At 37.2% G+C, this 27,915-nt stretch overlaps 1 protein-coding gene and 1 long non-coding RNA gene across 2 annotated transcripts; one reads left to right on the top strand and one right to left on the bottom strand.

Annotated features, from left to right (window-relative positions):
* Nucleotides 1–344: 344 nt before the first annotated feature.
* On the bottom strand, nucleotides 345–10,015 carry LOC117298443 (H/ACA ribonucleoprotein complex subunit DKC1-like). Its single transcript, XM_033781710.1, has 12 exons — nucleotides 9,972–10,015; nucleotides 9,133–9,188; nucleotides 8,122–8,300; nucleotides 7,530–7,714; nucleotides 6,252–6,316; nucleotides 5,091–5,217; nucleotides 4,533–4,663; nucleotides 3,932–4,075; nucleotides 3,182–3,421; nucleotides 2,593–2,696; nucleotides 1,892–2,168; nucleotides 345–1,512 (listed from the first exon to the last, which is right to left on the bottom strand). Exons 1-12 carry the CDS (start codon nucleotides 9,982–9,984, stop codon nucleotides 1,462–1,464), a joined length of 1,572 nt encoding a protein of 523 aa, XP_033637601.1. The 5' UTR covers nucleotides 9,985–10,015; the 3' UTR covers nucleotides 345–1,461.
* A 379-nt stretch (nucleotides 10,016–10,394) lies between these two features.
* Nucleotides 10,395–27,862, top strand: LOC117298228. The gene is made up of 3 exons (XR_004519955.1): nucleotides 10,395–10,519; nucleotides 12,511–12,677; nucleotides 27,828–27,862. It is a non-coding gene; the product is annotated as an uncharacterized LOC117298228 (long non-coding RNA).
* The last annotated feature ends 53 nt before the right edge of the window (nucleotides 27,863–27,915 follow it).

Raw genomic sequence — 27,915 nt, forward strand, 5'->3', positions numbered from 1 at the left:
GACCTATTGTGCATCCTCGATCCCCTGCTTATTTGTATTGCAAGACTCTGTGTAGTGGATACGAGGTACGATGTGTATTGTACATTGAAACCCGCTAGTAGTTTGTTAAAAGTAAAAGAAAACACTATCTCCAATTCACAGAATAATTCGAATAATTCTTCATTCTCAATGGCCCACATTTCATAGATTTGAAAACCACATTTTGCCCTACAATGAAAATAAAACACCCAATAATCCATAAAGGCGCCCATAGAGTTGAATACCAATAAGGTATACAAAACAAGTTCTGAGAAAGAGTTTACAAAAACGAATCACACAATAGAATCTTGCAGCTTTTGTTTGTTATGTACAATGTTTTAATTCTTCAAAATAAAAAGTACAATTGGATTTTGGAAATGATCCAATTATAATTATGAGAAGTTGAAATTGGCCACATCAAATAAATTCTTTTGTCAATCAGAATTCACTGTTGGAGGTTTAATCATGACCCTAAAAATTCAATTAAAAAAGTAATAAAACATGTAATAGTACTTAGCATTAACGAGAAACTTTGAGAAAAGAAAAAGATGTTAAATTTTTTACTTCAGATAAACTGATACAACTTAAAAGCAGGGTCGAATATTGTTTCACCGTATTTCTCATTTATAAGCAAAATTTTCAATAAAGATACAATAAAATTCACCAGTGAAAGTTTTGCCTGAACTCTGTGTCTATTTGTTGAGAAATCAGCAAAAAACTAAAACAGTTTGAGAATATAAGACGTCCAAGATTAGGGAGTTGACAGCGGGTAACCAACCTCATCTTAATTTTAACAGGAAAAACCTGGTTATGGACACACATTAGCAGAATTTTTCCAACAATGATAGCTCTTTAGTTTCATTGAGACCTGGTCATTTTAATGGTAAGCATTTTGAAACAGCCAGTTCCTTCAAAGAAAATGTATTAATGATTAAGCCTGCAGGTTCGCTAATCTGAGATTACAAAACATAAATATTTACAATGACATAACGAATACAAAATGGAAAACATGATTTATTTTGGTTGTCATGACAAAATAAAATGTTTCTCCTTTACAATGAATCAAAGAAATTACTACAAATTGTGATACAAAATTGAAAGATTCATACACAGCTTGGAAAGGTTCTTTTTTCTGAACTGCTGAATTTCAACTTGGTTGAATGAAATAGTTTTGGGAGCATCTTAAGAGTCGGGCACTGTCTAGGCCACAGGAAATTCCTGTCACCAGCCATCCAAGGACCACATCATTGTGCCAAATTATTGGAGCACTTCCACAAACAAACTTACGCCAAGAATACATTTGAGGTCATGATCAGCAACAAAATATCATTTTTAAAAATATAATTTTCTGTTTCGAATTGATCAGTTTTTAAAAATCTCAAAATAATCAGAAGAAAACATGGCTGCAACTCTCTGCCACGGAGTAAGTTTAAAGCATAGCATCTACTTCTTGTCTTTCTTCTTCTTTTTCTTCTTCTTCTCAGATGATACGACCTGCATTAAAAAGAAAAAATAGAGAATAAAATTAAAGTTTCAAAATAATACAAACAAATTATTATTAAGGATAAAGAGTTTGATTCAACGTTTAAGCAAATTTTCTATTCCAGAATTCCAAAATAACATGTCTATTATGGCTGTCTTACTTTCCACGTCTTTAAGATTAATATTTTTGGGGTCAATATAGACACAATTACTCAAGCAGATTTTCAATAGCTTGTGTTCAAAGTTTCATTTTACAACATTTTTTTAGTAACTTGAAGATTTCTTGTTAGACCTGAGAAAGGTTAAAGGAATGTGATTTGCCCAATGACCACAGCACTAATGTTAAGCGCATTGAGACGGTTGTTGTGTAAAAAGCTTTATAAGAACTTACCATCTCTTCTTCTTCCTCCTCCTCCTCACTTGATGCCTCCCTCTTGATTTTCTTCTCTGCCTTCTCACGTTTCTTCTTCTCCTTCTTCTCTTTCTTCAATCTCTTCTTCTCTTCCTTGGTACTTGGAGTATCTATGGCCATCGCTATGGGCGACCCTACTGAGCTGGTGCCACTGCTGGTACTTTTGGCACTGTCTTGACGTTTGCGTTTCTTGGCTGGAGTTTCTAAGACAGGGCTTGCTGGGTCCTCCTCCTCTTTGACTGGTGTCTTTTTGGCACTGATGGAAAAAGGAAACCAACAATGATTTTATTGAAGTTGTGAAAGTTTATTAGTGAAAGAAAGAGAACTTAACATCTTAGACGAAAATGGATTGTAAGACCTTTTGTACAGGGAAGACTTTGCCAATGTGAAAATTCTTGAAAATGTCTACCAAGCTTGGGTGCTCCCTTATTCTATGGCCAGATCCTCTCACATGTTAGAGATCAGGAGGTTTTACTCAGTGCATCACTAGAACTGCAAAACATGTTTGGACACCATATGGACTGTTTATTTCTCCCTTTTGGTGACTGCTTTTCTTTTTTCCAGAAAGTTTGAAGACTCAAATGGTTTCAAAGTTTAAGAATTCAATATGTTCTGAAAATGTCATCTTCAAATAATACAGAAAAAGACTTGAAAAACTTGAGAATTGGAATGCATCTTACTTGAAGTCTTGGTATGAGTTCTTCCAATCTGTCGGTGTCGTTCCTGTTGGCTTTCCATGTTTGTCTAACTTCCCTTCTTTTATCATCATCTTCTTCTTACTGGCCTGGAAAGAAGAATTGAAAAAAAAAGGTTCAAGTGAAAACTCTTGTAAAAATAAAATTATCTACAACTTCAGCTTAAAATGTTAGGACGGCGTTTCATCTTTTTCACAAAATACTGAGTTTTACAAATAACAATGTTTCTTTAATCTCTTAAAATAATCACTAGCCAATCCTGAATTAAATGTCTCCTCACTGACAATTTACTTAAAGCAGTTATTCAAAGATGATGCTTTAAGAGAGTATGCAAATCACAAATGATGCAACGATATTAAGTTTGCCTTCTTGAAAAAGCAGAAATGCTGTTCTTTAGCTTGAAGTAGAAGATAGTTTTGTAAATCTGTCAGGCGTGATGCTTATGCCGCAATCAACAATTAAACAGAATAACAAGTATTAAAAAGATCAGTTATGAGTGACGATTTGAAAGTTGAAAGGGATTCTAGTTGGCGTAAGTGTTGAGGAAGTAAAAGAGAACTTTGACAAAACTTACCACCGCTCCGAGTCCCCATTTGCGGGGGTACGTGTCCCTCTCCATGATGACTCTCTTCAGCTTAGCAACGATACCATGATCACAGGTTGCCATGACAGCCGTTGTCATGAGGGCAACGGCCAGAGCTACAGCTTCTCCTTTGGTGGTTACTATAACAATTTCTGCGTTGACCTCGATGCCGTCTTCAAATCGCAAGACTCCCGGCAGCATGACTTTAGCTCCGTAGCAGATAGCGTTTATCTACAAGAGTATCGAAAACACAATACTTAAATCAAGTATTTAATGAAAATGACCAAGTCCTCTCAAAGGTGAAATTTGAGGCCGGTTATCAGAAAATAAATTAAAAGGATGTAGTAAACCAGCACACATAACTTTGTACCAAGTCTATTCCAAAGATTTAAATTACTGGGGGGGAGGGGATGTTGCGGGGTATCATTCTGATTGTGTACCAAATATTTTGAAGGCCAGTGCTGAATGCATTTCACTTGATGTTTATCTTCCAGCTTTGAAAGCCCCTATGTGCAATCTGGGGCATTCTAAATGGTTTGGTCTTGGTAAAAAACACCCCAAAACACCATGTTGTTATTTTACGCATCGACCAATGACCCTCAACTCTCGCATACTGTCCCTCAAATCGCGCAGATCGCCCCACAATTCACAAGTTTCGGCAAGATATACTTGCTTGTGTATGGGGAGAACCAGAATCGGCAGAAAGGCTTTCTGTCTTAACTTAAATCATGTAGTACTTACAGCGCTGTCTTTAAGAACGATTCTCTTATGTCCAGTGAGGAGAGCTTCTAAAGGTTTAACGACTCGTCTCATGTACTCCTCATCTTTGTGATTATCATAAATCCATTGAGCATCTAAGACGTCATGCATCGTTACTAGTAAATCCTGAAGAAATACAACAATTAATGTTACTGATTTACTAACGACAATAGAAATACAATCACGTTCTAGTAGGCCACTCCTCATCTTTGTGATTATCATAAACCTTTAGGATCCTGGTTCAAATCCTACCGGGGCACTTGTGGACTCGGTTTTCATTCCCTACTTGACTGCTAAGGTTTTCCCTGGAATAATTCTCTGGAGTGTTCCTCCCACATCTTCTCTTCTCCTTTGGCTCAAATTAGAGCATTGAAAATCTTGATGCAGATCCAGATGGTTAGGATTACGCTGGGCTAAACATAGGCACGATCATTGGTCCTTTTTATTGAGTACAAAGGGCACTTTTCATGCACACCAAAAACAATTTTGATGATTTTTCTGAGAGGAAACAGAAAAAGTAAATCAGACTAAATTAGGTAGAACATCATGCCTGTCCCACAAATCTTATTCATATTTCTCGTACCCTTTCCGACTGAATACCAGATCTGACTCTTCTCAGCTCTGCCATCTGAGCTCCTACGCCTAGAAGCAGACCTAGATGAACACACAGGGTTCTCACGTAGGTACCTGCTTCACATTTCAACCAGAAGATACCTGTTAGATAACACAACAAGATTGTTAAAGGTAGGGTCATAGATAGGTTTTTGTCACCATAATTCATTTTCTTAAGTTAACTTTGTCACAGCTTTTGTTTTTGCAGTAACTTTTTATACTTTGTTAGTATTATGTCCTAGTATAATGCTGACATACAAAGGCAAAATTATCAAGAGAGATAAAATGAAAGTCAACTGTAAATTATTCTCTAATCTAATAGACCGATCCATTAGGCTACGCCCACAACGCACGCGTGAGCAAGAACACGTGACCCTCTCCAAAGCCTTTCTGCACATTCTGCCGCGCGCGCCAAGCATACGCGCACGCTTGCTGACCTTATTTGTCGACCTTCGTTACGTTGTGATTGGTCAATACGCAATGGGGCGGAGCTTAATGGATCGGTCTATTGCTGTTCTGAATACTTTACCTAAATGTCTATTGTCGTCGTATTCGATGAGTTTATTCTCGTAGACAGTTCGCACTCTTAGCTGACGTTTCACAGCTGAAATGAGGGGCGGCCGCTGAAACAGGGCACCAGTTAACTTCTCGAGAGCCTGTAATGTAATAACATCAACTTATGTTGTTAACCAGTGAAGGTAGACATTTCATCCAGATTTGTGAACAACTACAAGAAATGGGTTCAGGGTGTAGTGAGGAGGAGCATAGCTGCCAGGTTCCAGTGGTTAGAGGAGCACTGTGAAATTTTCAAGGGAGAATTTCAAATTTGTTTGTCAAAACATGAAAAAGATTGGTTTCTTATCAGGGAACTTTCTGCAGAATCAAGGAGAGTTGGCAGCTCTGATGGGTTAATGGGATACATATTAAATAGGACAGAAAGAAATGAAGGTCTTCTCTAAACTCTGTTATGGGATGACTGGGATAAACTAGATTATGGAGGTCCTAATAACATGGGATATATTGTTCTCCCCTTTAAAGATTTGATATAGACCTTTGCTAACCCCAGTATTGGACAACAAGGTTAAGAAGGTAACATGGGATAAAGGGAAGACTGTGGTAAATGTAGGACTAGTCTCACTTCAATTATAGGATAACTGGGTTAAGGGGGATAGTACTGTGTTTAAAAGTAGACTGCCCTCACCTCAGATATGAGACAACTGGGGTAAGGTATCGAGTGTTCAATGTTGACCATCCCTCAACCAGATATGGGATAACTGGGTTAAGGGGGTAATAATGGGTGTTGACTGTAGACTATCCCTCACCTCAGATACGGGATAACTGGGGTAAGGTATCGAGTGTTCAATGTAGACGGTCCCTTAACCAGATATGGGATAACTGGGTTAAGGGGGTAGTTATTAGTGTTGAATGTGGACCATCCCTCACCTCAGATACGGGATAACTGGGTTAAGGGGGTAGTTATGGTTGTTGACTAAGATATCTCTCACCTCAGATATGGGATAACTGGGTTAAGGGGGTAGTTATGGTTGTTGACTAAGATATCCCTCACCTCAGACATGGGATAACTGGGTTAAGGGGGTAGTTATGGTTGTTAACTAAGATATCCCTCACCTCAGATATGGGATAACTGGGTTAAGGGGTAGTAGAAATAGATGTATAATGTAGGCCTTACCCTGGCCAATGGTGCTTGACTCTCAATGGCACTGTGTAATCTTACTATGCATACATACTCCTTACCTAGTACAAGATGAAGAAATAATAGGTGTGAGATTGACACAAAGTGCATTATAAGACAAATATTTGCATGGTGTGGAAAATGAGAAATAAACTTTAAGTTGTAAACTTGCGGGTATGGCTGAATCTCTTTTGGGAGGAGTGTTGGCTCTGAAAAGAGCTGGGCCCAATTTCATAGAGATGCTAAGCACAAAAATTTGCTTAGCATGAAATTTCGTCCTTGATTAAAACAGGATTACCAACCAAATGTTTTGCTTCATGTGATTTTAAGGATAAGGAAATTCGGTTGGTAATAATGTTTTTATCAGGGAAGAAATTTCACGCTAAGCAAATTTTTGCGCTTAGCACCTCTATGAAATTGGGCCCAAGTCTTCAGAAGAAAATTTGACTGGATTAAAACCTCATCAGCATCAGCATTCTCCTGAAGATGGGCAGAGTACACTGTTCAAAACATTGAGACCACATCAGCTCTTTTTAGAGCCAACACTCCTCCTAGAAGTGATTCTTACACATTTAATAGTTACTTCTTCAGACAAATAGTATCTGCTAACACATTTACCATGGTGTTGAAAATTGAAATCTTGTTTATGATATTACTCAAATCAAGACTAAACCAAACCTGCTTACAGCCCATAGAATCATGTGCTTTACAGGGCAACATAAGCGCAGCAGGGCAAAATAATTTCTGCAGTAATCAAGTGGGGCACCAGATGCAACAATGTTAGCTTTATGAACTGTCAGATGATAACCTAATTCCTCTAAGCAAGATTTGTTTGTGCTTAGCAAGTTTTTGTGCTTACAGGCTTTATGAAACTGTGCCCTGGGCCCAGTTTCATAGTGCTGCTAAGCGGCCGATTATGTGCTTACTGTGCAATTTCTATTTCATAGCGCTGCTAACCGTAAGCACACGAAAAGGCATGCTAACCTTCCAGTGCTTACTACACGAAAGTAAATGACGTCACAATGCAAATCCACGGTAAACACGCAATATGGCCGCCCAATTTTTCTGTTCTGCTAACCTGTGAAATACGCTAAGGTTTAAGCAAACTTTTCTGCTACAGTAAGCACGCAAATTTGCTTACCGTTAAGCAGCGCTATGAAATTGGGTCCTGGTCTCACTTCTCACAGAATTTTTTGAAACATATAATGGTCAGTGGAACACAGGAAACAATCTACTACAATGAGACATTGCTTGAATGTTTGGAACCAGACTTACCAGCACTCTGCTGTGATTTGACTAGTCTAGTGGCTCTGGAGATGCATACAATTAAACAACCTGTGACCTTGGGGTCAAGGGTTCCACTATGACCTGTCTTGTCCACTCGTAGGATTCTCTTAATCCATGAAACAACCTCGTGAGATGAAGGGTTGGACGGTTTGTCCAAGTTGATAAATCCACTCCTGGAAAGCAAGACGAAAAATATAAAAATTTATTAACAGGGTTTGCCCTTTTGTGACTGGTCAGCCAAGCCAGTTAGCTAAGCTTGTCATTTCACTATTTAATGGATTGATTTCTTTACACTTGAGGCTTAAGAGGTGATATCGGTGTTGGGCCAGTGAACTCACGACTGGACAAGTCCAGCGATTCTTTTCCACTATTTTCTTCTGCCTCACACAACAGATTTACAGAAAACATGAACACCATCTGCAAATTTTTGTTAGCTAAACTGATCCTATATAGCACCTTTATTCTATTTCCCTTTTGAAAACATAAAAAACTGTCGGCACCTTTTTTTCCCAGCATTACCGATTCTATATAGTACCTTTAAATTGTTTCGCTTTAAAAAACTTCTTATGGAGCAACTTACGAGACATAATCCTTGAAGTCTCTCTTAAGCGGTGAGCAGCCATTGGGTAGTGGTGTGTAGTGACCGGTTCGGATATTCAACTTGTCAAAGTTCTTCAGGAGTAGCGGCCATTGGGCAGTATCTAGTTTGGCAACCTTTGAATCAGGCTGGATTAGGAAATCGGATTGATGCTGGAGATCCTGAAATAAATTGTTGTAAACAAACAAAATTTAAGTGCAAGGGTCCATTGAGAGTTATCAATGTTTATTTGTTGTTTATATTTTATTTTTTTATTTTTTATATTTTATTTTAAATTGATTTGACCCACCTACGAACCCCAAATGTTTTTTTGTTTGTTAATATTGATAGACCATTAGTATCAAATCACAGTTAAAAAGCACAAGCCTGATGCATTGTTTTTGAAAGGTCGGCGGCACTAAGTCGTTTTCTCCTTGGTAAAGAGTACCTCTAAGACTAAGGTTATCTATGACTATGAGGAACGTCTCAATTAGAACATTTCAAGGTGCACAAAGGCAGTGTGGAGCTCTGTCAACTTTCGCATCTTGCAAAGAGACATCTAGAATTACAATCAACTAGGAAAAAGTTTGCTCAACTAGGGAGATTTCCAAATTCCTTTATCAGGACATGCAAATTTGGGTTTTTAATCAGAAAACTTTCTGCAGGATCAGGGAGACTTGGCAGTTCTGGAAGTGTTTGGAGTGCATGAAGTAATTGTCTCTGTTGCTTCCGTGACTGAAGCATCGGGCCTGTAAGTGCATGTGTAACTAGTGTTGCAGAATTCATCAGGCCGAGTCTAGCCGGATTACAAAGTTTTGTTATATCAAATAAAATAGGTTGGAGGGAGTTATCATCATAGTGCCAGTGGACATTCCCATCAAGGTTTTTTTCATCACTCTTGTATTTGTACAGTTGTCAGGGGGTTAAAATGGAGGGAGGGGGGGGGGAAGAAAACTACAACAAAAGTCTTGATTAATTATTGCAGCGTCTTAGATTCTGAATAATTCAGCTTACTCCTAACGAGTTCTCCTTCTGCTTCTTCTGTTTCTTGCTCTTTTTGCTTGGAGTGTCTGTGTCAAAGAGAAAATACATCATAATTTAAGATTTAATTTTACTTACAAAATAATCTTTTTTTCATGCAGAATCTTTGTTAACTACGACAATTAGCTTAGCTTTTTATTTTAGCTGGTTAGTAAACATCAGGTCAAGCTGGCAAATTTAAGGTGTTTATTGTTTTGTTTTCGTTTTGAGATTCGTCCAACGCCGGCCCTCAAAATCAAACCCACATAAATTTAAGAAATGTGGAATAGTTTTGTACACCGCACGCTCTCTGACACCATTTTTCCACAAAATTTTGGATAACTTTCCGTATGGCGCACCCACTTTTTCACTCATTTTGACAAAAAGGGATATCTCATTTTTAAGAGGTAAATTAGATACTATATTATTTCATAAAGAATGAAAAAGTGGTGGCGCCATACGGAAACTTTTCCAAAATTTTACCAACAAAACAAAAAAAGGAATATCTCATTTGACTTAGAGTAAATTATTACTTATAAAAGAAAATTCTAAACTCTATCGTCGAGTTGTCCGACGGTCGAGTTGTCTGACAATTACATTTTTGAGTCGAGTTGACCGTTTTCATTTTCATACGGAGTCACGGCCGGTCGTCACCTCCACCCTCAACAATTAACTTTCCCAACAGGACGGTTATTGATATGATTTATCTCAAAACTACAATATTAATGTTACACAAATACTTAGGGAGGTATGCTTTTACTGTTTGAATATGCTTCTTTCAACTATCGGGTACTTTTTCTAAAAGTTACTGGAGGGTTTTGAACAGAACTTACCAACTTCGGCCATTTTGAAAACTTGTAAACACGTGGTAGTGTAGAAAGCGTGCAAGCATCAGTAATTATGGAGTGCTAAAAGAACAACAGTTATTGCAAAGTATTACAAACTAATTTTGGGTCGTACTTACAAAGATAATAACTAAGGCAACACATAATTTATGTATTTCAATTTAAAAAAATCATTTTTACTTGATTAGGATTGTGCACTCTAAGAAAACTTGATTTTTCCATGATTTTGTTCTATATACTTTCTTACTTAAACTTTGGCACGCCATAGTTCAGTTTATTTTCCTCTCCTTTTTACATACTGCCCTCTCTTGAGATTCACGAATAAATATAGCGCTGGTTCCTACATTATGTTCGTTCATTGACACGTATGTAACCAGGATACCATGTAAACTATCTGCGAAATGTAAACATGTCACATAAACATGTTTTTGATCGCTGAAAATCTACGTGACATTTCTTCAAAAATGAACGCCTCAGATTTACCCAAAAGCAACCAGTTCTTTCTTAGAAGATTTATTGGATAGTATTCGAAAAAGGTACGGCATTTATGTCATGTTATTGATCGAATCGTCTATCGAAAATATTGTTTGCTGTCGTTTTGTTTAGAATGTCAAAACATTAATTGGTTTATATTTTTTAAATATTAATTGTTATTATTAATTAGCATGCAGTTTGTCTATGATGAGTATTAAAATGTTAGGCTTAGCATAAAATAAAAAAATTATAAAATATTATGTGATTAGCATATTTTTGCATTTATTGAGTTGAACTTGAACTTAAACCATTCTTGTACATGTAGCGTAGAGAAACAGTATTTCAAAATTCATTATTGCGTATTACATTTCAACATAATAATTTATAAACTTGATCTTGATAGAAATTTCTAGAATCATTGAACAGCTCCTTTCTACTAGACACTAATCAATGAGGTCTGCAGCCGATTTCTTGAAATGCTATGCTTAATACTATATTGAACTCGTCCTAACTTAGGACTAGGTTGGGTTCAAATTTCAATACAATGCGCCCTAATTAGGTCTATGGATACAGAAATTAACTCGTCCTAAGTCCTAAGATTAATCCTAATTTAGGTAGGAAGAGTTTGGTGAAATGGACGGCAGGTCAGGAGGGATAAGCTCCGAGTTAAATGTATGCGCGCCTAAGAAACATGACATGTCCAAGTTGCGATAACGTAACCCTCCTGCCGACGTTGTCGCAACTAGCCATGTCCGAGCGTACTGATTACTTGACTCGATTTCTGAAGGCATGGGAAGAAAATGCATCGGGTGTGGGTTCGAATCCTGGTCGTGAAACTTGTGTTCTTGAGTTAGATAATTGCTTCTCTTCTCCTTGGTAGAGGTTGATATTGCATTTGAAAAAGCCAGCAGACTCAGAGTAGAGCAACACGCCAGACAGCTGACAAAGATTATTGAAATGTCATTGGACCAATGGCAGTAAAGCTATTGTTATTGTGAAAGTGCTATTTAGTGTTAAGATCTAGTACAAGGTAATTATTTAAATTTTAAAACACTTTCTTGTTCAACGTTTCATTGTAGTCTCCTGTCAATAACTAAAATCAAGGCCTAAATGATACATTTTTGGGGCACAAACTTTATTTTGCTTAGGACACGTACCGTCCGTGCATACTCCAGAGTGTAGTCTTTGAGTGTTGTCATTAAACATAGCTAACTGTGCCTGTAGCATCGTCATTGTGGAGTATGCAAGACGTGTTCCTCATTTGTAACTGAGTTCAATTCAAGCAGCTGATTGCTAGAAGGGTTGGATGTTTTTGCGATGAAAAGGTGACAGAAGTGGTGTATCTCAGTGATGTTTGAGTGAATGTCTTCCCTTGAAGCTACAAATGTCGTTCTCTCTCTTTCTCTCCATGCTTCGTCTTCGATGATGATTCACAGTTTCTATCTCTCAGGCAAAGAATTGTCTTCAAGGACTCAAAATAAATTGCCGTTTTGGAAAGAGTGATACCTGTTCTTAGTGTTATGAGTTGTGCTTTTCATCGGTATAACTTCTCCCCGGGGGAAAAGACAAGAAAAAAAGAGACACGTGTGTGGAATTTTTAGGACCCAAACTTTGGAGATTTTTGATGAATTTCTGCCTGTCATTTATCTTTATTAGAGTGCAGAAGTGTATTGTTAATCTTGTTGGTGTAGGATTGTGATCAACAATACAACTTCCTTCCCACTGTAGGTCTGCAGGCTCGAATAGGGGGTGGTGGGGGGGGGGGTGGGGGGACCACAAGACTGCAAGGCTTGCAGTTCAAAATCTTCGCTAAACCGGAAATTTTTGTTTACAAGGCAAGAATTAATTGAGAAAAACTTCCGGAGTCCCGACACATATTTAACATTCATTTAGGGTAGGCTTAGGCCCTATCCCCCTGTTTTTATCATTGTGATTCTTCCAAAACTTTAGGAGGGAAATAATTCAAACCATTTTGTTTTTTGTTTTGTCTTTAAAGCTGTGTGTCTAGCAAAATCAGTTTCTAAAGTAAAAGTTGTTATTCTTACATTTACAGTTAAATGTGTAATACCACATTCCACAATGAATGGTGATTTCAATATTGCGGATGGTCATCTGACTGATGGCCATCTACTGGACGTCAGGACCAATACATCTCTGGCCTGTCCAGACTTCAATGTGATGCGCAGTGACAGACTTGATCGCACAAGGGCAACAATGGAGGTAAGTTATTTTAAAATATTCACTACCTTCAGGTTAAGAATTACACGCAGGCCATGAAGGGATGACCTCTGTTTCCACTGGTCTTGGCCTTTGTGCCCCTTCAAAAGCTTTCCATTGACTTTGAGATTTTCCAACGGAAGTGTCCTTTGAAAAATGAAAATGGCCTTGCCCTCTCAAAGATGAAAATGGCCTTGCCCTCTCAAAGATGAAAATGGCCTTGCCCTTTCAGATGGATTTCCAGGCCTGCCCTTGTGTGTAGACCACGAATATCCACCATGTGGATGGCAGCGGAGCAAGCGAAGCAAATGGCATTATTCATGAGAGCAAGCTCAGGCTCAGTCAGCTTTGGGCAACCCCTGGCCAGTAAAGTTGCTGACCTGCTGCAGTCTGTTCCTTCACCGAGCTCAATAAGATAGAGCCGCTTTAAAAGCCCCAAACGGTATCTCAGCACAACAAAAATATGCTTACCAGGGTAAGGTTACCAGCCAAAATACAATTTTATGTTTGACATTTATGACTGTTATCCTGCCCAATTTTGCTTAGCAGAAAACCTCAAGCAATATTTTGTGCTTAAAAAGCAACTCCATGAAATTGGGCACAGGTACTTTTTAGAGCACCAAGGATTTATCCCGACTTAGGCAGACTGTAAATGTATGAACAAGAACAATCAAAAACAAGAGACTGAGGACAAAACAAGAAAGGGAAAGCAAAATGTCTTGATTGGGGAATACTAAAGACTGTCGACTGGGGGGTTCTCCTTTAAAGACACTGGACGCCTTTGGTAATTGTCAAAGACCAGTATTCACACTTAAAATTATGCATAAAATAACAAACGTGTACAAATTTGGACTCAATTGGTCTTCGAAATTGTGAGAGAATAATGGAAGAAAAAACACCCTTGTCACACACGTTTGCTTGCAGATGTCTTGAATTGGAGACCTCAGCTGAGGTCTCGAATTCAATTCAAATATTTTAGTGAGAAGTTTGATTGTTTTTGTGGAAAAAATAAAAAGCAGAATAAAACACTTTTTTTCTGATGCCGGATGGAATGTGTTTGTACTGCATTATCGGCATAAATCACACTTATCGGCCATTTAGCATTTAAAAGTAGAGCCCCTCTCTGTCTTCTTTCCTCTTCAGCCAAACGGCAAGAATTGTGATCAAAATAATCCTCCTTGGTTAAAGATGACATCATCAAACTATACGTCAGTAATTTTCTTTTTGAAAAAAAAGTTGCCAATTTGTTCATCTTTAAGCGTTCATTACAATACTACAAGGTTAAAAGCTGCATGCTTAATCAAGTCCGAGTGATGCATAATTGTGTTCTCTTCAGACTTACCTCATAGCGCGGTGAGATCAAAGGGAGCGGTAGACGTACGCCTTTTTAGATTGTCACGTAGCCTTCCGCAATCATCACTAAACTGAGTCGCTATTTTTACGCATGGGTGAGAAATAGCTCTAAATTGACCCAGAAAGAAAACAAGTTTGTTGCATTTCATTTTATTTTAGTTTAATAAATACACATCCAGGGTGTGGACAGTAAACGAAAAAGTAAACAATTTATATACAGTGACTGATTTCCCTTGTAAAGCAGAGCAAAATACTACACAAAATTTATCACTTGCTACTCAAAAGTCACCATTTGCTGCTAAATATGCATTCAGTGTGCACAAAATAAGTACAGTGTATATTTTTTGCTATGCAAATTTGCTGGACAAAATTGTTCCGCGATAATCGAAAAAGCAGTGATCTCTATGTTTTCCGTTTCGTCTGCAACTTTGCGTCATCCAAAGACCCAATTTCATGGTCCAGCCGACCATGAGTAAATATCCAGCGCTTAAAGAAGCAGAAAATGTTGTCCTTATGTTCACAAATTTCCTGGATTGGCTGGAAAAGTCTGCGTGTATGTACGTGCTTATTCCAGGGAAGTGAAGATTGACTGATTGCGCAGGTAGTGTGGGGTTTCTGGGTTAAACCAGTTAGCCCAGAATGTTGTGTAGTTCCAACCCTTCTGAGTTGAAGACACCATGGTGTTGTACCCATTAAAGGGAAGGTGTACAGTTGGTAATCAGTCTTACAATTAATGGTAATAAAAACTGTTGGTTAGAAACCTACAGCAGCTTTTGAACGTATAAAGCATTTTGAGTAACATTTCATTTTGAAGTAATGTTGATATTGAAAAATATTTCAGTTGTTATGCCCCAAAATTTGAAAAAACAAAGATTGTGTTTTCCTATTCGGCATTATTCTTCAAGATTTTCAGCAATATTGTAAAATGAATTATTAAAAAATATTAAGTGAGAGGTGAAGCAATGTACAACTACTTAAAAAATACAAAGAAAGATGCTTTTTATTGTCTTTCTGTTGTTGTCTAATGTCTTTATAGATTTACTGTAAATAATTACAGATTTTTAATATTTGGCCAGGGATATTGGAATTGAAGGCCTTCGGGCTACAGTTTTTTAGTAAACTTTTTTAATTCCAGGCATATGTCCCTGGCTTTTGTTTTGTTTTGATTATGTTTGTATTTTTATTTTTGTATGTGTTTTTATGCCGAATAAATAATAATAAAATAATAATAATAATAAAGAAATACAAATAGTTGGTGATTTAGTTTGTTTTAACACTACAGCTTGTTTAAAAAAAGTTTGAACCCTGCCTAGATGTATTGACTCAAGAATCTACACAAATTAGCACGAACAGCTAACAATAGGCATAGTTTAAGTGAACAAACTGAAAAACATTACCCCCAAAAAATGTTTACAGTTAAAAACAAACAAAAATGCTGCATGTAAATAAGAAAGATGAGATCTTTGGCCGAGGTAGGCTGATTGTACGGGTTGTTGTAACCTACACTTATTCAGGGATGATCTGACCTCGCAACTACGTGCGAGCTACTAGGACCATAGGAGCAAGTTCGCATGAAGCATGGTATAAAACTTAACAAGTTTTGTGCATACACTTTTTGTACGACACAAAACACAAACCTACACAGTTTAATGATAATGATGGTAGGAAGCTCCTTTAAAAATATTACTCGCTGAGGTGCTGTATTTTTGTGAAATGAGTATTTAAACAATTTCACAAAAAGGAACATTCGCACTGTTTTTAGCGTGTACAATGAATACTACGCGACTCTGCTAAAAACATTGCTCTGTGATTTTCACCTTTTTTTCCTCAAAAACTTGCCGACTAATGAGGCTGAAACTTGTCTCGTCATGGCCAATCAAAAATGTTATCTACACAAGGTAGGTTATAGATCCCTTTAACAGTGGTCCAAAGGCAAAATGCTAAAACTACCAGAGGAGCAGTTTGTCTCCAAGAGTTCCAGCTGGCTAGTTCATTGTTGGAAAATATCCCTATTTGAAATGAAATATGGACTAGGGGAAAAGCTGGTGGACTATAAGGGAAACTGTATCTAATAGGCCCTGCTGGCTACTCAGTGGAAAAGTTTGAGGCAAAACCTGCACTTCATGCAAATTGATCGACAAATGATAGTTTTTGACTTGGTGAGGAGAAACTGATAGGTTCTGTTTTAGCATTTTGTACGATACACCTGTTCACGTTAGGCATGATATTCATATTTGTTTGCCATTTGAGAAGATGTGATTAAATAGCCTGAAAAGTCTGTTATAGATGCTATGCAGATTTTAAAATTTGATTTTTTTGAGTGAATGGTATTTCAAAGAGTATCACCCGCTCAAAAGAAAAAAAAGTTTATCTTTTACTTTTAATGGTCAGGAACCATGACAAAAATTTAAAACGTTTCGTATAAAACACATAAGAATTGGTCACGTGATATACATGTATTGTCGGGATCCTGACAAAAACAAATTTTTAGCACTTTATTTCACTGCTACTAATAATTGGCGGACTTTCCGAGCAATGGCTCAAATGAAAGCTTGTAACTTTCTCGACCCCCATCAAAATACCTATTGAATTTTAAATCAAAATTTTGGGGTCAAATCGGCCAAAAATCTGACATAGCATCTTTGAAGCTACATGTGGGTTAAAATGTAGGTCAGCCCTTGTACTGGATAAAATGTTCCTTTTTTTTCTTTCTAAGGACCAATTATCACGCCTTTAAATTTTTTGTTTGTTAATACTACACACAACCCATTCAGAAAGTACTGAGTATTTAATCATATCGGTGTAAAAGGTAAAAACAAAAGTATTCTATACACTGTGCCAAAAAATCACACACTTGAAGAAGTACTATAGATATTGACGTACAAGGTTTATTACAAAATAACTTCTATGTATGTACATACAACATATATACAAGAGTTCAAGGTCATTTCGAAACTTTATTTGAATCGCTCAGCTGGAGGAAGAGTCGAGACTTGACTATAGCGTCTTCCTGCCACACACACAGATGCCTGGTCTGATGACGTACCAACGGCGCCAGTAAAGAATTTTGTTCAAATGATTACACACAACTTGTAGAAACACCTGGATGGACGGATGTCGCAGTCTAGTCGCTGTGCCATGCAGTGTATCGCTGCAGTGATTGAGTGTTACTCTGTGGGAGTATATAGGTTGATGTGGATGGTTGAGTGAGCGTCTAGTGGTCAAACTACTGCGACTACTCTTCTCTCTTCTTGATGCTCATTTGTAGGAGCCAAGTATACTGTCCGAAATTTTGAGACCACACCGGCTCATTCCAGAGCCAATACTCCCTCAAAAGAGATCTTAAATACATTTGTGCCCGCAAAGTTTACTATGAGATGTATAGTTAATTCTCAATTGTAGGGCATTTGTTAACAGGCATGATACTACACGGAGGCAAGGAAGGCGATCGCCTCGATGCCCCTGGTTGCCTTGGTGCCCGTGAAATGATCTAGTATGAAACTTTAAATTTTCTCATTGGGTGCCCTTTACCAAGGTTACCAAGGTGGAAATGCCTTGTTGCCCTTCTTGCCCTTTCAAAAACGAAGCATACAGGCCTAGGCCCAATTTCATAGAGCTGCTAAGCACAAACAATTTGCTTAGCATGAAATTTCTTCCTTGATAAAAACAGGATTACCAACCAAATTTCCACATGATTTTCAGGATAAGCAAACAACAGCTGAATACAAGTATCAAGCAATATGAAACAAATGGAAATTTGGTTGGTAATCCTTTTTTCCCACGGGCATCAAAAAAGACAAAAAAGAAGATCTTTCCAAAGTATGACAAATGTTTTCACAGCAATGACAACAAAATGCATTCATTCTCTACAAACATGTTTGTGCTGCTAATAAAAACTACAATGTCGTCGCGGATGTCCGTACATTTCATACAAAGCAAACAGATGTGATTTGATTGGTTGACCTTGAGGTGGCGCCGCAGTTGTAATAGCGGCCTTCGTTTACCAACCGGATTATCATAAAGCTATTGCATGATTACCAATTAGGAAAGTCAAGTGTGGGAGATTCGGTTAACCTTGACATGTAGAAGGCTGTGTATGGAGGTCGAGAGAGGGGGGGGAGGACGTTGATTGAGGGATAATCGTTAGGTTTTACCAAGAGATGATGCGTGCTTCGTGTCTCTGGGGTTATGGCTTCAATTCTTCATGGAGGCCTAATTCCTCCATGCTCTAAAAGTCCTTTCACGCGAAAGAGTACGTTAGCAAGGGTCCCTTGCTAAATTGTAGCCTGGTTGTCAAATTTTACAAAATGTACCTCATGTGAAAGGACAACCATTTTTTCTTCTGTACAAGTTCTCTTGCAAAATCTTGTCAAGCATTTCTACATTTTACAGCCATGCTAAAAATTCAGCAAGAGACCCCAGTTAAATTGCTGTCGTGTGAATAGCAATTTAGTCATTGCATTTGTGCCCTTTCTTTGAAATAACCAGTGAGACTTGGTTTAGATCTTTCTCAATGCTTCTGTACTTTTTCTCAAAGTTTTGCCTGGTTTACTTTGTATAAATTTTTATCTTGAGAAAATAGGATTAGCTGTTGCAAAACACTTGTAAGTGTTTTGCAACAGCTAATTCTTTTAAAACAACCAAAAGGACCTAAAGATGGTATAAATGCAAAAATTTTTTAGTGGCCTGACGTTTCGACCCTAGCAGAGTCCAATTTTCTTCTCTTTTTAGCATTTGTTTAGCTTTTAATAATGTATTGTGTTCTTACCTTTTTATGTACAGCGCTTTTGAGCAAGTTATTGCTTATAAATACTGCTATTATTATTATTATACTAGACCTTTCTATGGTTGATAAACCATGCTGGTTGGCATGGTCAGTCGAATGTTAGTAAAACCTTCATGTTAACAGATGTTGCGCCCAAATTCAACATTTCTGCAAACTTTTAATTAAAAGAAAATACAACCCATGGTTGGGTTGCTTTGTTTCCAACAAATTTTACACTACTTTCAAAATATTTGTGTCACATTGTTAAAAACTGTGGCTATGTTTTGGCTTTGCGTTTATGGCTTACATATGCGTGAACAAATCTTCTCATTTGCTTTTACGTTTTTCTATATTTCTACATCTTTTATCTAAATGTCTGATATGACAATTGGTCAGAAAGTCTCCAAGCAAGCATTGAGCTATGCATTTTTCATCAATGTGCAAAATGAAATTATAAATATGGCTACCCACGAATAATTTTCTCATTTGATGAAATTATTCATTAAACCCTCCGGCGTAGTCATGACTGTGCAATGTGCAACTTATACTTCATGAATATCGGCTGTGGACAGTTTCAGATCTTGTATGAACATAATGTACATTTTATATAGTGCCCACATGCAAACACTGTTTGTACCTGCCTGTCTTTTTTTAATTTAAACCTTTCAGGTCAGGGTTCTCCTCAGGGCTTTGCAAAACTCACTGGCATTCTGGGATGTCTGGCCAAAGTAGGTCTTCGGAATGATTTTATTTTATTTATTTATTTTTTTTTTTTGGGGGGGGGCATTAATATAGGCTGAAATTTTTTTAAACCCACAAACACAACAAAACAATCAAGAGACCACAACATAATTAAATAAATTATGTAAATATATAAGTAGATAAATGAATTAACAAATAAAGCAATCAATAAATTAGGAAATGGAGGCATTTGGCAGGGATTTCACAAAGCACTAAGACTCACTTCAAGACAAGAATAACACCATGATAGACTTGTAGTGCAACATCACACTTAACTTTATCAACTAAGGGCCTTGTCACACCATAGAGTACCTTACTCTATGGTCACACGAGGCAACTTTTTCAGGCAACTTGGAGGCAACCAACTGCAGTGCATGCTGCAGGACCACTTTTGGTAGCACAGGAGTCATTTTTCAAGAAAAATACATGAACATTAAAATGTGAATGGCTTTTTTTTTCATGGAGATTGCCTGGAAATGGTTGCCTGTAAATCGTCTTGTGTGACATTGTTGTTGTTCACACACCATCTGCAGTATTTGTATGTGTGAGTATTTAGTATGGATTGGTAGAATCTGCAGATTTAAAATCAATGGTTTAAATTGAATTATTCCAATTATTCCAATCCAATTCTTTGTATTACCTATTGATTGAAATAACCGGCTTAACTTGGGCCAACCATTGTGTGTTTAATCTCAGGCCATACCGGAAATAAACATAAATTTTCATTTTTCCCAAGAGGTTAAATGGCACGCTGAACATTGAACAATCAGTGCTTTAAGCATGACTTTTGGAACTGTTTTAGGAATGGTTGGGTTGTTTAAATCATTTATAAATGGAGATTTATACATGTACAATAAAATAAACCTTAATAGGGATACACAATCTGAGAATCAAATTGTTTGAATAAAAACTGATCCCTTTTTACAACCGCATTACTAAACAATTGTTGTTATTGCGATTAATTTTAAGAGTGATTACAATACAATACATCACAATAATCTTTATTAGATCCCAAAAAGGGTAATTCAAATGCTCGCATACAGTAAAAACATTGACACATTAAAAACATTACAAAACAGACAATGGCTTTATACAATTACAAGAAAAAAACACTAACTTATACCTAATTCTCTTTAAAGCAAACCCTCACAAACTTTTGTCAGTCTTTGGACTTGCTCTACTAAACTATAATGCTGCCCCTTTAAGCGTCTACTCTAGCATAATGTGGAGCCAGAGCAGGTGCAAGTCCAGCAGTTTGGACTCTTAGTGGCCAGACTCTCTTTTAATAATGACCATTGCAATCACCATACCCTGACTGCGTGAGAGAATTCTATTACAGTGTTCTAACAAGATGCTGATGATTGGATGTAGACATGGTACAGACTGGCTTTTGCACTCTGTCACTTGCAAGACATTTGAGACCTTTGAGATGTATACTGTGTTTGTTGTCGGCATCTCGTGCCTTTTAGGTTTTGATACCTTTTGTAGATCATGGTCATGACATGAATCCCTACTCACTCTGAATGAAGATGTTAGGCCTCTGTAATAGGGGGCATATAATTTACCTGTAGAAGTTTTTTTTCAAACTGATATTTATTTCCATACTTCATGAAAACAGAGTACAAACAATGTTTTTAAGGAATAACCAATAAACAAAGCTATTTAATGAGGGTGAGAAAAATAAATAAGTAGAGCATGGAGACATCATCTGGAAGCCGAGGCTTATGTAGGGATGCCTGGGGACAGACAATAAACGGGAATAAGAACGAACGGACTGACAAATAGAACAAAGTTTCAGGGAAGCTTTCTATCATCCCTATCTTCAAACTGTGTAAGTTTGATGTGAATCTGTGGACATTGTGTTTGTTGTGTCCTACAAAAAGTACACAAACCCTTTGAAAAGTTCTCCATACATCAACAAGGAATAAGGAGGTAGCGATGACTTTTTACTGATGAAGACCATTCTTGAAAGAAAAATAGAAGAGCCTTCATCACTCCCATCGCAAAATATGTCCTGATAATTTAACAACTCAAACTCAGGTATTTGTTTACTGATTATGTGCAACACAACCTTGATAAGAGTGTCTTAAAGATTCTCCATACATCAGCGAGGGATGAGGAGGCGGCGATATTTGAGAACCCATTGATTATTTAATGATGAAGATCATTCTAGGAAGAAACCAAGAACAGCCTTCAGACGTTTGGATATTTTTTGACATGAATCTATGTGTGTGTTATGTAAAACAAATACTGAATGCATTTTGTTTGTGCATTGCCACACAAATAGTCCAGATTTCACCGTGAGATCACATGTGTATCCTGTGACAATGCACCAACCCACATTCATTCACATATTTATACCATTCTACAACAGTGAACCAACATGCACTTAACAAAATTTATAATTCTGCGACAATGCACCCACATGCATTACAATATTTATAATAATTTGCGACAATGCACCAATATGCATTCCAATATCTTTAATTGCACATTATGCATGTATTTAACATTATGCAAATCCCTTCAGGCATTGTACTAATATAATGTATGCAGACTCAATAAGCACCATGGATCACTAATGAAACATATTGTCAATTTTTTAATTTTAATTTTTTAAATTTTTATAATTCCCAGCGAGCATCATCGTTGAACTTGTCATTTCTGTATCGAACACCACTCATGATGTAAATACCTCTTCTTTGATGTCTCACTAATGACCAATAAACCCCCAAGGATAATCATTGATGAACACGGAATGGACACTATGTCAGGAATGGAAAAGTACAGTCACCTCACTGCCCATCTATCGTCAGCAACACCTAGCTAAAACTCTATCTCATTATTAAATTATGGGCGTTTTTAGTCATGCAGGCTCAGTGCACAATATGTGAGGAGGAGACGATGTTGTCATCTGAGTATCTGTTTTTTGAGAACTCAATAATTTTGTCTGTTTCATGGTCAAGGGAGGTCGTGTGACCTTTGTTTACAACAAGAGTGACCTTGTACATTCTAAGGCCTTTTCTGGTAGGCAACAAACTACCATACTGGTGCAGACTCAGTGCACAACATGTGAGGCAGTACTACATTTCTGTCAAAAGTATTTGTTTTTTGAGGGCTCAATATTTGTGTATGTCATGGTCAAGGGTGGTCGTGTGACCTTTGTTAAAGGCGCTGGACACCATTGGTAAATACTCAAAATAATTGTTAACATAAAAACTTACTTAGTAATGAGTAGGCTAATGAAGAGCTGTTGAAGTAACTACATGTAGTTTTTGAGAAAGAGGTAAATTCTCACTCAAATATGAAAGACCTCAAGCCTGAAGCCTTTAATGAGGCATCTGCAAGCACACACATTTTGTGCACGAAGGGTGTTTTTATCTTTCACAATTTTCTTGCAACTTCTACGACCAAGTGAGCTCAAATGTTCACAGATTTGTTATTTTATGCATGTTGAGAATATTCAGAGCAATGTTTATTTCCACATGTCATCATCAAATAGTATAATTTAAAGGGCATGTACTTTTTTTCTAACACAAAACACAATGCCCACAGATTTACATTAAACTTACAGGGTTTGAAGATAATGATAGTAGAAAGCTTCCCTTAAAATATTACTTACTGAGGTACTGTAGTTTTTTGAGAAATGAGTAAAACAATGTCACAAAAAAAAATCGTCTCAGTTTTAGCTATCCAGTTATGGTATGGTATGGTATAATATCATAACTGGTTAATATGTTCTTAAATGCTAAAATAATTTTTGTCTCACTGAGACGAAAATGATTTTGTGACTTCTTTTACTTATTTCTCAAAAACTACAGCACCTCAATAAGTAATATTTTATTAAAGGGAAGCTTTCTACTATCATTATCTTCAAACCCTGTAAGTCTAATGTAAATCTGTGAACATTTGAAAAAGTACCCAAATCCTTATAATAATGCATGTGGAGGGATGTTCCAAAAAGCATTGCTTGTCAAGAAACAGCCTCCAAACTGAAACAAAAACAACAGCTTTACAATAGATGAACAAACAAAGTAAACAAAATAACGCCTACAACAAGTTCAACAAGTGACACCATCTTTTTTGGTGATCGTGTTTTAAAATTGTAATTTTCATAATTACCTCAGACAGTTTCGCTATTCCTATTGGTGGAGAGCGTGTCACGTGGGTGTGTATAAACCTTTGTTTATGACCAGTAAAAAGTGTTGAAATATGGGCGTGACACGCGAGCTTGCACCTGTTCTTTTAAGACAGTTTCTTCATTTCTATTGGTCGAGAGCAACGGCCGAGACAGTTGTGCCACATCACGCGATACGCGCGACGTGCACAGCATTCCCTTATAAGGAGTTGTTTACCCGAGGGCCTTAACTGGGCCTTACCATTTCATAGCTGGAGGGGTGTTGTGTTGGAAAAAATCATTGAACAGTTTTAATTGTTTGCATTTATTTTACTTTTTGACTAAAAAGTGTTGATGTTTTTGACCGAAAAGGTATTTATGAATGGGAATCAAAGTGTGTTGAATCGGTTTTTAACTAGTGGTTTAAACCCGCCGAGGCTTTTGAATATTGACCAATCCTCTATATTATAATCATACTTGTAAACAAAAGCTGAAATACACAATTCCACACGGACATATGTCATTCATGTTATTCATGAACCAGGTGGTAACGTCAAGGACGTGGTTTTTCGCTGACATGCTTGGATAATATTTAAGATGTTAAAGGGAATTTGGAGGGAGGGGGCAAGTGGGGTAATTAACAGGTCGCAAATTTTACACCGGATCGCAGTCCCGAGGGAAGTGAGTTTGGTGTTGGCCCGTCAATGGCGTATAAAATATTAATAATAATAGTACTTACTTTTTAGAGTATCTAGAATGTGTTTTCTTCGGTGTACATGTAGATAATTTTACTCTACAATTAAACCGATGAACTACATGTGTGTCAAAATACATGATTCAAAAATATGTGTGTGTTTCAAAAGATTTCTATTGTAAAATCCTTACTAAACAGAAAAAATGTGGTTTATCACAAGTTACCTCGCTCGTATATTAAAAAGCAATATTTTTAATGACGTGATGAATTGAAATTACCGCCGTCAGTTTCCAGAAAATGTGTCTTCTGACCTCGGCCTTAAGAGTCTGTCCCTGACATTGAGGAAAAAAAAAACTTTGCCTGCGACATTCACCACCTTAAAAACCATCTCATCTCGCTGAAACTATCGGCACGACAACCACATCCTTGAATGCTCTAAATTAGTACGGCGCCAAAGTAACAGAGACCCCATTGATTTATATATCCCCATGTGGGTGCCTGTCACTATGTGATGATTTTTTTTTCTTCGTCTTTATGAATAAGGTTGGGTGTAGGACGGAGACCGGAAATGTCTTCCGCTTCGGTGATCTTAGATTGAGAAGAATTTGAGCCAGCGGATAGTTAGAGACGGTGATTATTTCATCTGGAGATACGGAGTGAAGATTAAATACGAGCTGCCTGAATCTGAATAAATGTATAAAGAATTTGAATTTAAATTAAGTGATTGTTTAAGTGTAAATCTCTTGTGAAAAAAAGAGAACTTTAGGTAGTTATACTTGAACCATTTGTAATTTTTATTTTTTTTATTTTAATTTTAACGATTGAAGAAAAAGACTGCTAGAGGCAGTCACCTAGACATGGTTGTTTTGTTTTATCTTTCCATTTGAATAGTATTTATGGTTCTTTTGGTCTGCATTTAAGTTCTTTAATCTTTTTTTTCTTTTCCTTTTTAAAATTGGGGGAAAAGACTAGACTAGTAAACTAGGCTTCAATTCTTTTTCCCTGAACAATTGAAAAAGAATTTGGGGTAGTAAAATGAGCACCCTGCCTGATTTTGGCTTCTGTTTATTTAATCACTACACCTGATCTATGGTAAAACATTTTGCAAATTATTGTTTGAAACCCTTGAAGTTCAATGAGTTATGATGAAACTTCAGGATAATTTGTGTCATTTTTTAGATCCATCCATCCATCAGTGTGATATGACATTCATCGCCCTGTATCTCAAGCACTGAAAACTAATATTCTGCTCTTTTGATAAATTTCTATTTGATTTTTTCGCTATTGATTTTCTTTCTTTCATGGAGGCAAGACTTGTTTCTATCGGGCTTGAAAGTTGACACTTGTCGGTAAATAGCCTCAACTCTCGCATTACTTGTCATCCCTGAGGTGGCAAGATAAAGTCACATTCTGGGTAGTTATGTCTCAAGATGTTTTCAAGATATTGAAAAACTTCATCTGAGTGGTTCTTAGGTCTTTAAAGGGAAGGTACAGGCCCATGTTTGGGACAAATGATGATAATAATAATATGTTCTTACACCTCTAGGGGCGTATCAAAGTACTCAGTGTTTTTCCTGCAAAGTATATGTGGGGCTACGCTTTGAAGTGTGAGACCTGGGGCCAATTTCATAGAGCTGCTTAAGCACAAAAATTGCTTAAGCACGAAAACAGATCGCTTATTTTACACACGTTACTGGCCAAAATTTCATGGCATATGCATTGCTTGTGACTGGTATTTAGTTGTTGTTTACTTAGCATAACAATTGTGTGGAGTCTTGGCCGGTAATCTGATTTTACTTCGCAAGGATTTTTTTGCTTAAGCGAGTTTTTTTGCTTTAGCAGCTCTATGAAATTGGGCCCTGTCCTATTCCTTTATGTAGCACCATGGTTTACAAGGTAATGTGGCGCAATAAGCTGCCAATTAAACCAGAAACATCGTGGCGAACCCCCTCTTTTAATGATAAAAGTACACTGGGTTCTTTTACATGTGTACATGCATTACACAACACACTAGACCTCCAGCTTTACATCCCATCTGAAGGACGAAGCAATAATGGTTAATTGTCTTACTTTAGGACACAGGTATCATGACCGGGACTCTAAACCACACTAAGCTCAGCATTTTAGATGAATAATTTCCAAGGATCCTTACTACTACGATCACCATCTTTGTAACAAGTAAGCTTAAAAAAGATAAACACTTATCTTTTTGTTCAACGTCATTATCAAAGTATGACCCTACCTTTAAGTCATTACTTGTGAAATATTAACCCCGTTTTTTTCCTTTTAAATCCGAATCAAAAACGGAAGAAAAACAAATATGAGCTTCATTTACAGATTATCAAGAATAATGGAATGAGATTTGGGGCCATCCAGTGCAATAAAAAAGACTCTTAATCGAAACTCCTTAGCATTCAAATTACTGCATTAACCCCCTTATGGCACAAGAATCCATAGTTTGAACTCCATACATTTCAACTGAATCCCGCATTGAATGTGATAATGTTTGTGGTTTGAAAGGGTTGGTCGTCCAGGCAACTGTGACGACAACCTGTCGCCAGCTTCATTCTCGTCGTGGACTCTCAGTTCGAATAAAAACAGGGCAAGCGTTGCATTACCAATGAGCCAGAAAAATTACCATCTTTCCTTAATTGTCTAGAAAAAATTGTTTGTCAGATCCGATATAAATTAAATTGTTGACGAGGAGGCGAATTCAGGTTTTAGTTGTCAGAAAAACCTGAAAGTGATTTACAAAAGTATGGTTTCTGTGAGAGAAAGCAAATTAATACAAGCCTAAATGGAACTACACCTTCAGGAGGGGCAAGGCCATTGTCATGTTTCAAAGGGCACTTCCATTGGAAAATCTTAAAAGTTTTTGGGAAAGTTTGGAAGAGGCATCAAGGCCGAGACCAGGGGAACCATGGCCAAGACTACGGGCAACAGAGGTCATGACCTCTGTGGCATTTGTGGCTTCTTTTTAATTCCAAATATCTGATAAAAATGTGTATTACTTTTAAAATAGCTTAGTGTTGGTGTTGCTGACGTTTGCATTTATTTGCATAATTTACAAAATGTTGTTAAAGGTGAAGAAAACATCGTCAACATTTTTACTAATCTGACTACTAATCTTTTTCAAAATCAAAAAAGAAAAAAAAGTTATTTGAAATAAAAAGTTGCTAAATGGATGCACAAGGAACTTAAACTTATAAAGTGCAGTCCTTGTGCCATGCTTGGAGACGAAAGTACCATAGCATCCAATGCAATCAGTCTGGTTCCAGACCCATCCATCCATTCAGCCGTGCTCCATGCTCTGCATCCTTTATCACCAATTGGCCGTACACATATCCTGCTTTTTTTTTTAGAATCAGCCGATTGGTCGTCTGCCTGAGCCGTCGTCAAAAGCCTGGCTAATAGTTTTCTAGATTGAGACTCTTTCTGATCGTAGCCTGTTTACTTAAGATGGATTTACTACTTTACTTGCAGGCACTGGATCCCGGACTAACCAAGACTGTACTTCCACAGGTATGTAGTTTATTTGTTTTCTTTCCCTGAGAAAAGTTATATCGATTCA

Source organism: Asterias rubens, chromosome 13, assembly GCF_902459465.1.
Source record: "Asterias rubens chromosome 13, eAstRub1.3, whole genome shotgun sequence".
NCBI lineage: Eukaryota > Metazoa > Echinodermata > Asteroidea > Forcipulatida > Asteriidae > Asterias > Asterias rubens.

What these genes read in the sequence shown, in the direction of transcription:
- LOC117298443 (XM_033781710.1), bottom strand. An exon ending in GACTTCAAGGATTATGTCTC is followed by an intron (nt 7,715 to 8,121) that starts GTAAGTTGCTCC and finishes CTTGCTTTCCAG; the next exon opens with GAGTGGATTTATCAACTTGG. An exon ending in CTGGTATTCAGTCGGAAAGG is followed by an intron (nt 4,076 to 4,532) that starts GTACGAGAAATA and finishes GTATTTCTTCAG; the next exon opens with GATTTACTAGTAACGATGCA.